This window comes from Etheostoma spectabile, chromosome 8, assembly GCF_008692095.1.
Source record: "Etheostoma spectabile isolate EspeVRDwgs_2016 chromosome 8, UIUC_Espe_1.0, whole genome shotgun sequence".
In the NCBI taxonomy this organism is placed as follows: Eukaryota; Metazoa; Chordata; class Actinopteri; order Perciformes; family Percidae; genus Etheostoma; species Etheostoma spectabile.
In genome coordinates this window covers 26,873,079-26,885,350 of record NC_045740.1, presented here as the reverse complement: position 1 = coordinate 26,885,350, position 12,272 = coordinate 26,873,079, and the positions used below count along the sequence as shown (strand labels likewise).

General features: G+C 41.3%; 1 protein-coding gene across 5 annotated transcripts in view; it reads left to right on the top strand.

The window, feature by feature from the left end:
* Positions 1 to 12,272, top strand: part of ckap5 (cytoskeleton associated protein 5) — a 55,253-nt gene that overhangs the window by 42,541 nt on the left and 440 nt on the right. For 2 of the 5 annotated variants that reach the window (XM_032523274.1, XM_032523270.1), the window contains 12 exons: positions 1,286 to 1,309; positions 4,191 to 4,364; positions 4,567 to 4,687; positions 5,951 to 6,130; positions 8,142 to 8,329; positions 9,070 to 9,142; positions 9,257 to 9,445; positions 9,543 to 9,680; positions 9,876 to 9,959; positions 10,339 to 10,498; positions 10,597 to 10,718; positions 11,680 to 12,272. The exon at positions 11,680 to 12,272 is cut by the window's right edge and continues 440 nt beyond it. In XM_032523274.1, coding sequence (XP_032379165.1) covers positions 1,286 to 1,309; positions 4,191 to 4,364; positions 4,567 to 4,687; positions 5,951 to 6,130; positions 8,142 to 8,329; positions 9,070 to 9,142; positions 9,257 to 9,445; positions 9,543 to 9,680; positions 9,876 to 9,959; positions 10,339 to 10,498; positions 10,597 to 10,718; positions 11,680 to 11,943 — 1,717 coding nt within the window. In that variant the 3' untranslated portion in view covers positions 11,944 to 12,272. The remainder of the gene's footprint in view (positions 1 to 1,285; positions 1,310 to 4,190; positions 4,365 to 4,566; positions 4,688 to 5,950; positions 6,131 to 8,141; positions 8,330 to 9,069; positions 9,143 to 9,256; positions 9,446 to 9,542; positions 9,681 to 9,875; positions 9,960 to 10,338; positions 10,499 to 10,596; positions 10,719 to 11,679) is intronic. The other 3 variants (XM_032523271.1, XM_032523272.1, XM_032523273.1) reach the window with 3 other exon arrangements.

The window sequence follows — 12,272 nt, the reverse complement described above, 5'->3', positions numbered from 1 at the left end:
TGCTAAAGTTGATTAAAAAGAGGAATAAAAAAAATTCTATTTTAAATGAATGTTCTTCCTTAAAATACAGGGGGCATAAGTATACACAGCCCTATGTTAAATTCCCATAAAGGCAGGCACATTTTTATTTTTAAAGGCCAGCTATTTCATGGATCCAGGATACTAGTTTTATTTTATTATTGGTTGTTGATTTTTTTATATTCTTGAAACTGTTTTTAACTCCTTGCTACTGTAGCACTTTGAGATTTCATTTGAAATGTAAAGGGCATTATAAATGTATTATTACTATGCATCCTGATATAGTTCCCTTGGCCTTTGGAATTAAAATAGCCCCCCCCCACATCATCACATACCCTTCACCATACATAGTTACTCATGGGAAACTTTCCTTAAGATCATCTCTCAATGCAAATCAAAACAGCTATTGACTAAGCTATTGCTAACTGAAATAACACCATGCTAATGGGTATGTGATGTGAGGGGTTATTTTAATTCAAATTCCTCTAATCAACTTTAGCATGGGTGTGTAAACTTATTCAAGCCACTGTATATTACAACATTCAAACACAGTGGGCATAATTAGGTTTTTAGACATTAATCAATACAAAAAGACTTCTTCAAAGTGAAAACACTCGTCTTTGTAAGCACATTGCCATCAGTTTTTTTAACACATGAAGGCAGTTTTTAGATTGAACTGTCAACCAACATACACTGCACAAACTGTTTGGGTGAAGAAAACTTGGTTCACAGTCTGTTTTATTTCAAAAGACCAATGTCTTACACTGTTGTAGATAACAGATTTAATTATTCTCTTACAGGCAGAAGACTGTAGCATGCTTCCAAATTAGGTTAACCTTTTCCAAATGAAAAGTTTCCTTGTACTGTTATGGGCCATGGAGATGTCTTGAATGTACTAAAACACAACTTTTCCAGCAGTTATTCATAAGCATGTTATCCATTCTATCAACAAACATAACAGACTGCTATAGCTGGGGACTGTAGTTAGATTCATTCCATAAATCTTTTAAATGTTTTGTGTTCTGCTTGCGACTAATCAGTCATTCTTTTCTTTTTGTGTTCTGGTCATTGCATGTTGGGTTGCTCTCACAGATAATAATTTTAATGAAAATTGGCAAAAAAAAAACTTGTCCAATGTCTGTGAAACCAACCTTGGTGTGTATGCGTCTTGGCTGGCTGGTGGGCCGGCTGCCAGTCTGTCTCTTAACCCATTATCTTTCTTCCTGTGTGATTTCCTCTGCTCTGCCTACCTTCTGTTCCGGAACAGATTAATGTATCGCACTTATAGGATGTGAGTACTTCTTCCGCCTCCTCGCTCCTCTTTTCTACGTGTTGTTATTGTAAAAACTCCCCCCTGAATGCAATCTAAAACTCATCATTCATAAGACTAATGAACAGACGTTTGCTGTGACATTTGAGTATTAGTCGTGCTTCTTCACATGGTTGGGAATAAGGATCAATTCTTGCTCCCCTCTGTCACATGGTAGGTAAAGCACCTGACTATTGTTCAAAATGTCCTGCTAGCACTTTTAAATGTGGTGCATTCGTCTTCCCCAGTCACTCCTTTGTCTTACTTATGAATGTTGTTTAGACTGAATCTGGAATCGAGATGAACTGTCCTCTGCTTGGTCTTATACAACTTTGCCAGCTGCAAATGCAAGGAAAGTTAGTATTCTAAGAAAAAGTCTGCTTTTTAACAGCTGCAAAATACAATCTGTCACTTGTTAATGGCTACACATTTATTTTTATTTTTTTTACCTTTTCTATAATCAACAATTTAGGGTGGTTTTATGGTGTTAAATCTGTATTCACGAAACAAAATGACTAAGTCAAGAGACTGTTAATGAGCCGTTCGTTTCAATCAAATATTCTTATAAATCTCTCCTTTTATGATGACTATGGTTAACTGCTCCTCAGATCTCTGCAGGGTGAATCCAGACAGCTAGCTTGACTATCTGTCCTATTTGAGTTTGCTCTCGCATGACTAAAACAACTTTTGAACGTACAAGTTCCGTCAAAACAAGTTTCTTCCTGACGCTATTTTACAGCAGCTCCGTGCCGAGGTTAGCACCCACATGACAATTATTGGTTTAATGAAATGCCAATAAAGCAGAGCATGTTTTTCTTCAATCCCTGTCCATTCAATTTGGTCCATCTAAACATAGCATTTTATTTATTTATTATGTGGTTGTCTTAGTGAGTTGGTAGGCTCAACATGTGTTGCATTAGTGGACAGTTTTAAATTTTTTTTTTTTTTATTAAAGTGAAGTATTTTGTAGAGATGTGCAGGTAGGGCTGTGCGATATGGAGAACATCAAATGTCCCATTATTTTTACCAAATATTTAGATTTTGTGGGGTTGACTATGATTTTTGATAAATAATCATCCATAAAGTCAATATAATGACTAAGTTGGTAAAGGCAAATAATAGAACAGTCTGGAAAGTTCAGAAAATGTCATCACTTTCATACATGCTGCAACTGTAATGAGGCCTTTAAAACCGGGAAAATACAACACTAACGCCACATCATAATACTAAGATATCCAAAATCTAAGACGATATATAGTCTCATATCAAGATATTTAATATGTTAATATATTGCCGAGCCCTATGTGCAGGTCTTACTATACTGTAGTGAAACATTCTAATAGTAATACCAACTTCAATTACTGTCATTACCGTGATTCTTCTTCTTTATCAGCAGTCAGCAGTTTTACATTGATCAGCCTTAGCAGAGCAGCTATAATGTTATACGTTCCGTCATCTAGAAAGATTTCCAACATTAGCTTAAAAGGGTCAGCTACGTCATGGCGCATTGCAATTCCGGGCACACTGCTTTGCAGGCACCTGGGTGGCTCACCTGGTTGAGCGTGCGACCCATGTACAGAGGATCAGTCCTTAGCGCAGCGGGCGTGGGTTTAGCCTTAGCCTTTTGCTGCATGTCATTCCCACTCTCTCTTCCTCTTTCCCGTCTTCAGCTGTCCTAAAGTAATACAGGCCTAAATGCCCAAAAAATATTTTAAAAAAAGTTCTGCATGGTTGATCCTGACAAACGGGACTTAGGGAGTTATAGGGGGATGCCGGTAGCTGACAGGAACAAGCTCCTGTAGCGATCCTTGTCATAGCGGAGCTGGATAAGTCTCTGTCTGAAAGTGTACTTTGATAAGCAGGAATCTAAGAGGATGTGTGGTGTGTACAGCATCATCTCCACCACCAACTCAAATGAACTTCAAAGACTCTGCATGCGTGGCATTGCGGTGTTACTGAATACCTAATAGTTCTCTGACTGATCAGGTAGACTGTTCCACGCGGCTAAAAAAAGATGACAGCTTCCTTTGCCATTCCTTTTCTTCCTTTTGTCAGTGGGATGGAGAGCAACAAATAGCTGGTAGTCCGAGCTAACCAGTCATGAACAGCTACTGTGTGTCTTCTGAAGGGCAGAGCATCTGGTGACGCCTTAACAGTACCTAGAAGCTTGCTTGTGTATGTGTGCGTGCGTGCGTGTGAGTGAGCTGCTACCACAGTTAAGGTCAAAGGACCTCAGAGACCTGGCAAGTCTGTCATGGTTGGGGAGGGGCAAGAGAACTCGGTTGACCTTTTCAGATCAAAATGTGTAGTTTTATAATCTGAAAAAAGTTTGTTAAATCTTGCTTTTAAATGTTTCCCCCTCCTTTCGAAAGGATACAAATACTTAATGTTGGTTTTTAGATCAGTGCTGATCAGTTCCAGTCCTGACAGTCCATCTATAATTTGGACAAGATCAGGCTATTCACACACTTCAATATCGGCTTCTCACAAACAAATCTAAAGTTGACTTGAAGCAGGCATGTACTGGAGGGTAAATCCACTAAACATATTTTACTCCAAATGTTTGACTATTTTGAAGTTGTTTTAAACTCATTACATTTTTGGTTTTTGAACCTAAAAAGGGAAAATTATGCTTTATAGCAATTTAATTGATTATAAAAGTGTTATGTCATTTAAGTCACTGATTGTAAGTCCAACATTTTATCCTCCTTATTGACCTGAAAATATTCACATTAGACTTAGGACAACTGGATACAGCCACATGCTGTCATGGATTCTCAAAGTAATGTCAGTCAGGACTGGAACTAAAAGGCACTGATCGATAATACACTGGACTAAATATATTGTCCTGTCCACTCCCCAGCCAAGCCCGTCAGAACGCCCATCACAGTGAGTCCTCCCACCCGTCCATCCCCAAGGAGTTTCAGCTGGACCTGGACATGATTGAAATGGACCAGAACAGAGTGTGCGAGCTGCCGGACCTCGTCCAACATAAGCTGGACGAACTGCTGGAGCCCATCATGATCCCTGAACCCAAGTAAACACACTCCGAACCACAACCAGACTAACAAAATCTAGCAAACACTGAGGCATTTGCCGTGTGTAGAACTGCGTTGTTGATTAACCAGTAAAGCATCTTTTTTTCTAACATATACAGTATGCGAAAATAGAAAGTTAAACAAAAAAGACAAGCAACATCAATCACTAAAGGAAATGTCTGTTTTTGTTTTTGTTCAAAGGATGCGTGCAATCTCTCCACACTTTGATGACCTCCACAACAGCACGGCCTCCACCATCAACTTTGTCATCTCTCAGGTCGCTAGCGGTGACATTAACAACAGCATACAGGCACTGGCACAGGTATGGAAACATGCTGACGAGTGCATCTATTACATCACTGATCAAGGGTTAGATTTGCGTTCACTGTTTGCTACCCTTATGGCAGTTAATAGAGCTAGAAAACAACGTTGTCAAAGGGTGGCCTAGGTGAAGCAAGGTGGAAGCACCGTAACTTAAGACACCTGCCAATCAATCCTCGGCCATTACTTAAGACTGGCTTGGCATGCTCATCACAGATATATTGGTGTTGGTGTAAATGTTGGCCGAATAAGCAACAAAGAAGGTTAGCAGATAAACTATTAAGATAAGTAATTTAGAAACGGTGGCTCTAAAGTTTGTAACCTGAGAGCAGAGCACTGACAAGATTTTTTCCCAACTGTAAATGCCTGTTGTGAATTTTTTGTTCAGACACTTAAAAAAGCACTTCATGTTGTTGAGTTTAAAAACTTTTAAGAAAACTTTAAATGATAGTGTGGTTAAAACTTAAAACGCGATTTACAGCTAATATGGGGGGGTTACTTGGGATTCACTTTAAATCAACCGGTGCCATATTTCATATATAAATATATGAGCGCTGCCATCTTGTAATGTTGGAGCCATAGTCTGCATGGTAGCAATCGGGCAGTGGAGCTGCGGTATCCAAGTCCTGCCCATACACCCGCCGCACCAATCGCTAGTCAATCATGACATTTCACCCTGTTTTTATAGCATCAAATAACTAACAACAACCGAACTCATCAGAAAACTGCGAATGTTTTTTCTAATGAAAACATTGGCATATGGCCTACTGTAGTGTTCAATTTCACACGTAACATTCTCACTTAGAGCAAATAATCTCTCTCACAATGTAACACTGACGATCAATAAAAGGTTGTAAAAAAAATAAATAAATACTTTGAGGAGGGGGGGAGAATTGGCATCAGCTGTGTGCTTGGCCATCAAGTGGTATTTCAGACTGGACGTGCTGGGATGCTAGCTCAGTTCACAACGACAAAACGCACAGATCGCTTTGGTCTTGTCAATAGAACCATATAGCAACTTTTAAAAAGAAAACTTTCCATCCAGAATCTCATGGCATCCATTTCGGCATCTCACGCTCGCTATCTACTCAAAACGTAACGTTACTACTCTTTGGCCGGCTCGCAGAGAACGTGTATCTCGGGATAATGGGTTTGGGAATACGCCGTTAATCACGCGTTTAACTGTCAGCACTAATAAACATGTAAAAATATCCATTGTAGCTTTTTTGAGGTGAGATCAAAAGTGTGTGTTTTGTCCCTACAGATCGACGAGGTGTTGCGGCAGGAGGACAAAGCAGAAGTCATGTCTGGACACATCGATCAGTTCCTCATCGCAACTTTTATGCAGCTGAGGCTCATCTACAGCACTCACATGGCTGACGACCGACTGGACAAGAGGGACATCATCAAACTGTACAGCTGCATCATAGGAAACATGCTATCTGTGAGTCACTGCCTGCTGCTACTCTGCTACATGCTCTAACGTGGCATGTCCAGAACTAATAAAATGACGTCACCGCGGCTTTAGTTTTGTCGAACGGTGTGACAGTTACTGAGGTGTCGTATCGCTCTCGTTTGGTTGAGGGCTAACTCCTTTTATACCTTCCCCTCAGTAACCCCCGTCCCTACTATGCCCGCTTCTGCCGTATAATAACACCCGTTACTATCAGCGGGGCGGATGGTTAGGCCTATATTAAAAGGAGTTACTTTGATACTTCCCTGATTGTATAAATGCTAGATTTGCGATCCACACACAGTGATTCGCTAATTTAACACTTTTTTTAAATGAATTAGTAATTATTACTTTTAGTTATAATTAGTTTTAGTTCTTTTTACTTAGAGACACACACACCCTTGCTAAGTTTAAAGGGCCCCCGCCCGGATCAGGGAAACCGGAGGCGAGGCAAGAGGCCTTTTCAGATTTTTACCCCAGACGTCCCCCACTAACGGGCTCTTGTCCCCCTGTATATTTTAAGCACTGCCCGAGGGGATCTTTACAACCAATGATTTTTCTTTAGTACTCACGGTTAGGAACCGTTCCTCCCAGGGTCCCCGGAGGTCCCCTCCTTCTCAAGGACGCCCGCTAGCCTTCGTTGGTCGCCGGTCCGAGAGAGGCTAAGTGCTCGGTGGCTCTGACCGGCAGAGCGGATGGGGAATGCCCCCCCCACTAGGAGATAACAGGAGGTCTGACTGTCAATGTCGATCCCCGCCGGGCTGCAACTCGCCCAGGTGGTTAAAGAGGAGTCTTAACTGCCCTCATGAGAGGGAAACTTCTACCCTCGGAAAGCTGAGGTGTGAGAGAGAGAAATGAAATGACTAAAATCAAGGAATACAAGTCTTTTGGTCCCCTAGCTCACAACAAGCTCAGGTGGTTTTATTATTTAGTGAATAATCAAAAAACAAGTACAAAAAACTGAAATATTCCCTTCCCTTTCTGCCCTAAAAGCAAAGAGTATCAAAATCAGAGACTAGATAAAACCCGATAAGTGGGTATGCTTTCGCTGAAGAAAGTGGCCACATCAACTCATATTTATACTAAAAGTCAAGGCTAAAGAACCCCCCCCTCCTGTAAAACAGGGTAATTCCACCACTACGTTATCACACAGGTGGCCACAGCAGATGACCAGTTCAGACCAGTTCCACTGTTACAGTAAGTGACCCTTAGCACACTTAAAAGTGTGCCAAAGGTCACACCTAATGAATATAAGTTTTTTTAGTTTTAGCTGTTTCTAATATGTTGTTCATACTTTCATCAAAACAATTAATGAATGGGTTACATGGCACACTTTAAGTAGTATAGTATATTTCAACTGTGAATTATATTTAAAAAAAAAAAAACATATTTTAGGTGAGAGTTATACATCAAGCAAACACATATATTTTGTCGTGAGTTATATTTCAAGCAGTACATATATTTGTAGTAAAACATTTCAGACGATGTTTCAGGACTCGTCGTCGTGATATACAGTACATGTAGGTCTTAAATTTCATTCATAATGGACTTAAAAGGGTCTTAATTTTGACTCGGTAAAACCCGCAGAAACCTTGTGTACAGACCAAAGAGAGTCAAACAGCCTTAAATAATATGTGGTCAGAGAGAGACACCCTGTTGGGAAAAGAAGAAACGTTTTGCTGGAGAGTGTGGAAATACATGAGAGATCTTTTTGTCAGAGCTAAAAAAAAAAACGCTTCATGGAAAATGTTCTTAACAGTGTTACAGGCAGACAGTCATTTTGATTTTGAGATAAACAAGAGTCATATTATAAATTGATCCTTTTCTTCTTCTCTACTACTTCTTGTTTATTATTATTATTCACAGATTATTTTGTCCGTACGCCCACTGGTGTTTCGGAGAATACTGCAACAAATAATGCGTTGAGCATAAACTACTCGATTATACCCAATGCTTGAGGATGATGAGACACTAATGTCTTTCCTCCTCCCTTTCTATTTAGTTGTTCGCTATGGAGTCCTTGGCCAGACAGGCATCTATGGTTGTGTTGAAGGACCTAATGCACGGTTTGATAACACTGATGCTGGATGCCAGAGTGGAGGACATAGAAGATGGACAGCAGGTCATCAGATCAGTCAACCTGCTGGTGACCAGAGTGCTGGAGAAGTCTGACCAGACCAACATCTTAAGGTTAGTTCACACCGAAATACAATTCCATACAGTCACGTTACCTATTCCAAAAGCCCAATACTGTATTTCATCAATACTGCTGGATCTGTAGGACACCTACATACCCAATTGACTCCGACATAATGATTGGATTTCACACAAATATGTATTTAGAGGTCAGAAACGTCACTGGTAGCTTTACATTTTTCAAACAGCGACTTTTATTTACCGAAACTTCTGAGACCCAGGCCTGTATTTGAATGAGTCTTAATATTCAGAGAGGCCTTTTAATCCTTCTTCATTTTGCAAATAGTATATGTAGTTTGTAGCATTTTATTTTAATAGGACACCCTTTTCAAGAGCCCTGTACAGGGTCTCTCTTTTCACCGCTGTCCCAAAAAACTAATTTGACCTATCCCAAAGTGTATGTGAACCATCCCAAAATCAAAATATTGTTTCTTTACTTCATTCTCATCAATTGAAGAAGTTGAGGCGTCTTGGATCTCTGAATCGTAACACAAAATCCTGAGCAGGAAAGAAAAAAAAGTTTTTTTTGTTTTTTTAAATCTCCTGTATAACATCATATGCAGACAACACCATATGTGATTATGTGTACAGCGTAAAACATCCTTCCTTTTAAAGTAAGAAATAGTTCTCAACAAGAAATGACTGTGCTGCGCTTAATTTTGCATTACAGTGCTTAGTTGTATATTATTTTTTCACCTGTTTAATTGACTCCTTCCCTCCCTGCCTCTCTGTAGTACTCTGCTGGTGTTGCTTCAGGAAAGTTTAGTCACGACAGCCCCTACCATGTCCTCTGAGCTCATCATGAAGGTAAGGAGTATAGCCACAGAGGGCCTAACCCCCTTCTCATACTGACCCTGCTGTCCATTAACGTGCTGTATTGTAACCTCAAAGTGACTCTCCTGTTCTTGCTTGCTTGTTCAGTGTCTGTGGAGGATGATCCGCTTTCTCCCAGAGACCATCAACAGCATAAACCTGGATCGGATCTTGCTGGACGTCCACAACTTCATGAAGGTCTGTCCCAAAGAGAAACTCAAGCAGCTCAAGGGCGACGTCCCCCACAGAACCCTGAAGACCCTGCTACACACACTCTGCAAGCTCAAAGGGGCCGAGGTAAGACACACTCACAACATGTATTAAGTCATATAGTTCTGCTGTTGCCTATAACTGAGTTTTCAACTATTTATTTCATCAATGCATTGATAAACAGATCCTAGACCACCTATCAATGATAGAGAATCGTAATGAGTCAGAGTTGGAGGCCCATCTGAGGCGGGTGGTCAAACACTCTGGAAACCTATCGGGACTCAAGAGTGACCGTGGCAACGAGAAGACTGGTCTGCGCACGGTGAGCAACGCATAACTAATTACACAACACACAGTTAAGTGGCCATTTTATTAGGTTCTTGTCAAGGAAAAACTCAAGACTTTACACAGACGCAGTAGCGCTGGTCTTCACGATAACCGAGTATCTAAATGAATTCTGATGCATAATTGTGATTATTGATGTAACATGTCTCTGTCTTTTGTGTTTTGTTCCCAGGAGGATCGGATGTCAAAGGCAAAGGTCAGTGACATTCTGTCCGAGATCTTCAAGAAGATCGGCTCCAAGGAAAACGCTAAAGAGGTTAGCTCAGCTCCATTCCTAACAGCATTCTAAATGTTCCATTTTTTGCCGTTTTCAAAACTTGAAAGTAGTGCTGGGCGATGCGGAGAAATTCAAATGCCACAATATTTTTGACCAAATACCTCAGTGTCGATATTGCGGCGACATTGTAGGATTGACAATTGGCGTCATATTATAATATCCAAAATATGAGACAATATCTAGCCTCATATATTGATATAGTATTGATATTTTGCCCAGTCCTACTTGAAAGGAATGTTTACATTAAATTGTATTTATTTTTTTAACATTTACAGACAAAAAACAAAAGATTTGTTATGACAAGGTGCTTGGAAAACATTCAGGAAGGTTTCAGTATTATGTCCAATCTTCTACTCAGGGTTTGACGGAGTTGTATGAGTACAAACAGAAGTACTCGGATGCAGACCTGAAGCCCTATCTCAAAAACACATCCCAGTTCTTCCAGAGCTACGTTGAGCGGGGTCTACGGATGATCGAGTCTGAGAGAGAGGGCAAGGCCCGCACCCAGACCTCCGCAGGTACAGCTGGAAGCGGTCACTGTGCTGTGTTCTTTGGTCAGAATGAAGTCAGGCGTGTTATAGTATTGTGTGTCTGTCTTTTGTGTGCGCCTCTGCAGTGATCCCCCAGCATGGCGTGGACTACAGTCTGAGCAGCAGCAACGAAGAGGTAAAGCCAGCGGTTTACTATGAGAGACTCAAGATCCTCAGACAGAGACAAGGCCTGGAAAACACCTCCAGGGTTAGTACGCTCTCTCACACACACACACACACACACACGGCTGTCACTTCAGTCTATTGCTTTGATTTGAAAACACTTGTACTTTTTTTATTATTATTAATCCCGGTATAAATTCACACGCTATCGTGAGGTAATGTAAGTCGATGGAGGCCAACCAGCGTTGATAAACACGCTAAAATGGACTTGAACCAGTGACCCTCTGGTTCCCAGCCAACTCCCTGTAGACTGAGCGACTGCCTCCCCAAAAATAAAGTTTATATTCTTGATTTTTAGATTAGGCCCCATGTGAACTGCTGTTTTTTACAGTATTGTTGTATTTTTTATCTACGCTAAGTTATGAGCAGTATATACCCATATAGACCTATAAAACTAAATAATGTGATTTACTTAAACAACACCCTGTAAGTCGTTGTAAGCAACAATAGATAAGATACCGCGTTTGCGATTTACATGCGTTTGCATGTCCGCCGTATTGGAGCTGTTGAGTGAACGCCGGGCTTAAAGAACTCTGGCATGGTGCCGGATTTCCGGCGTATGACTATTTTAGAAAAAAATAATAATTAATAAGTCCACATGGGATTTGTTTTTGATGCGCTAGGTTTACCCAACCATCGTAGTTCCACATTCCAAGGGTGGAAGGCCGACCAACGAGTTCTAGCCGACAGAGGAAAAGTAGGGGGGGTCTTTGCCAAGAAATGGGAGGGCAGTGTGGTAACTGTGGGAACCCCACTAACATGTCACAAAAATTGTGGCAAAGTTTATCAAACCTGGCGTAGATAAAGCCTTAGTTTAGAAAGGCGTTAAAAACAAATGGTGCTGAGCATGGATAGCTTTTTCTGCAAACGGGTCCGCTTGGGCATTACACTTTCATTTAAGTTTTGATATTTGCCGAGCAGCACCATTCATAAGTAATTTTTGTATGTACATAATCTAAATTATCTCTCCGTCTCTCTACCTGCAGCAGGGTGTCGGAGGAAGCGAGGACGAGCCTCAGCAGCGACCGCCCATCTCCTCCCTGCTGTCCTCCAAGCCGTCGGTGGCCTCCTCCACCGACATGCTCCAAAGTAAGCTGTCTCAGCTCAAAGAGTCCCGAGAGTTGTACCAGCAGGAACACAACGCACAGTCCCATTCCCCGACGCGCACGCACACCCGCTCAGCGTCACCGGCTGCCAACCTGGACGACCTGAAGAAGCGTCTGGAGAGGATAAAGAGCAAACGGCAGTAAGAGGCGCCGCGTCACAACCTCATCCGCAAAGCCTGTGGAGTTCAGCTGGTGGTAGAAAATAAAACATCCTCCTTTTTAAACTCATTCTGTGTTTATATTCATGTTTTGGTGGATGGAAATAGAAAGCTCACCCTGTATCAGTAACCTAGGTAGCAACAGACAAAACTCGGCCCAAGTTTGAACCTGACTCCACCCACTGTGCCTGCAAGTTATTAGACGTCAAATGCAACCTAATACATTCGGATTGAAGCAACGCTGTGACTTTCAGCCTACACGCTCACAGACACACACACACACACACACACACACACACACACACACACACACAC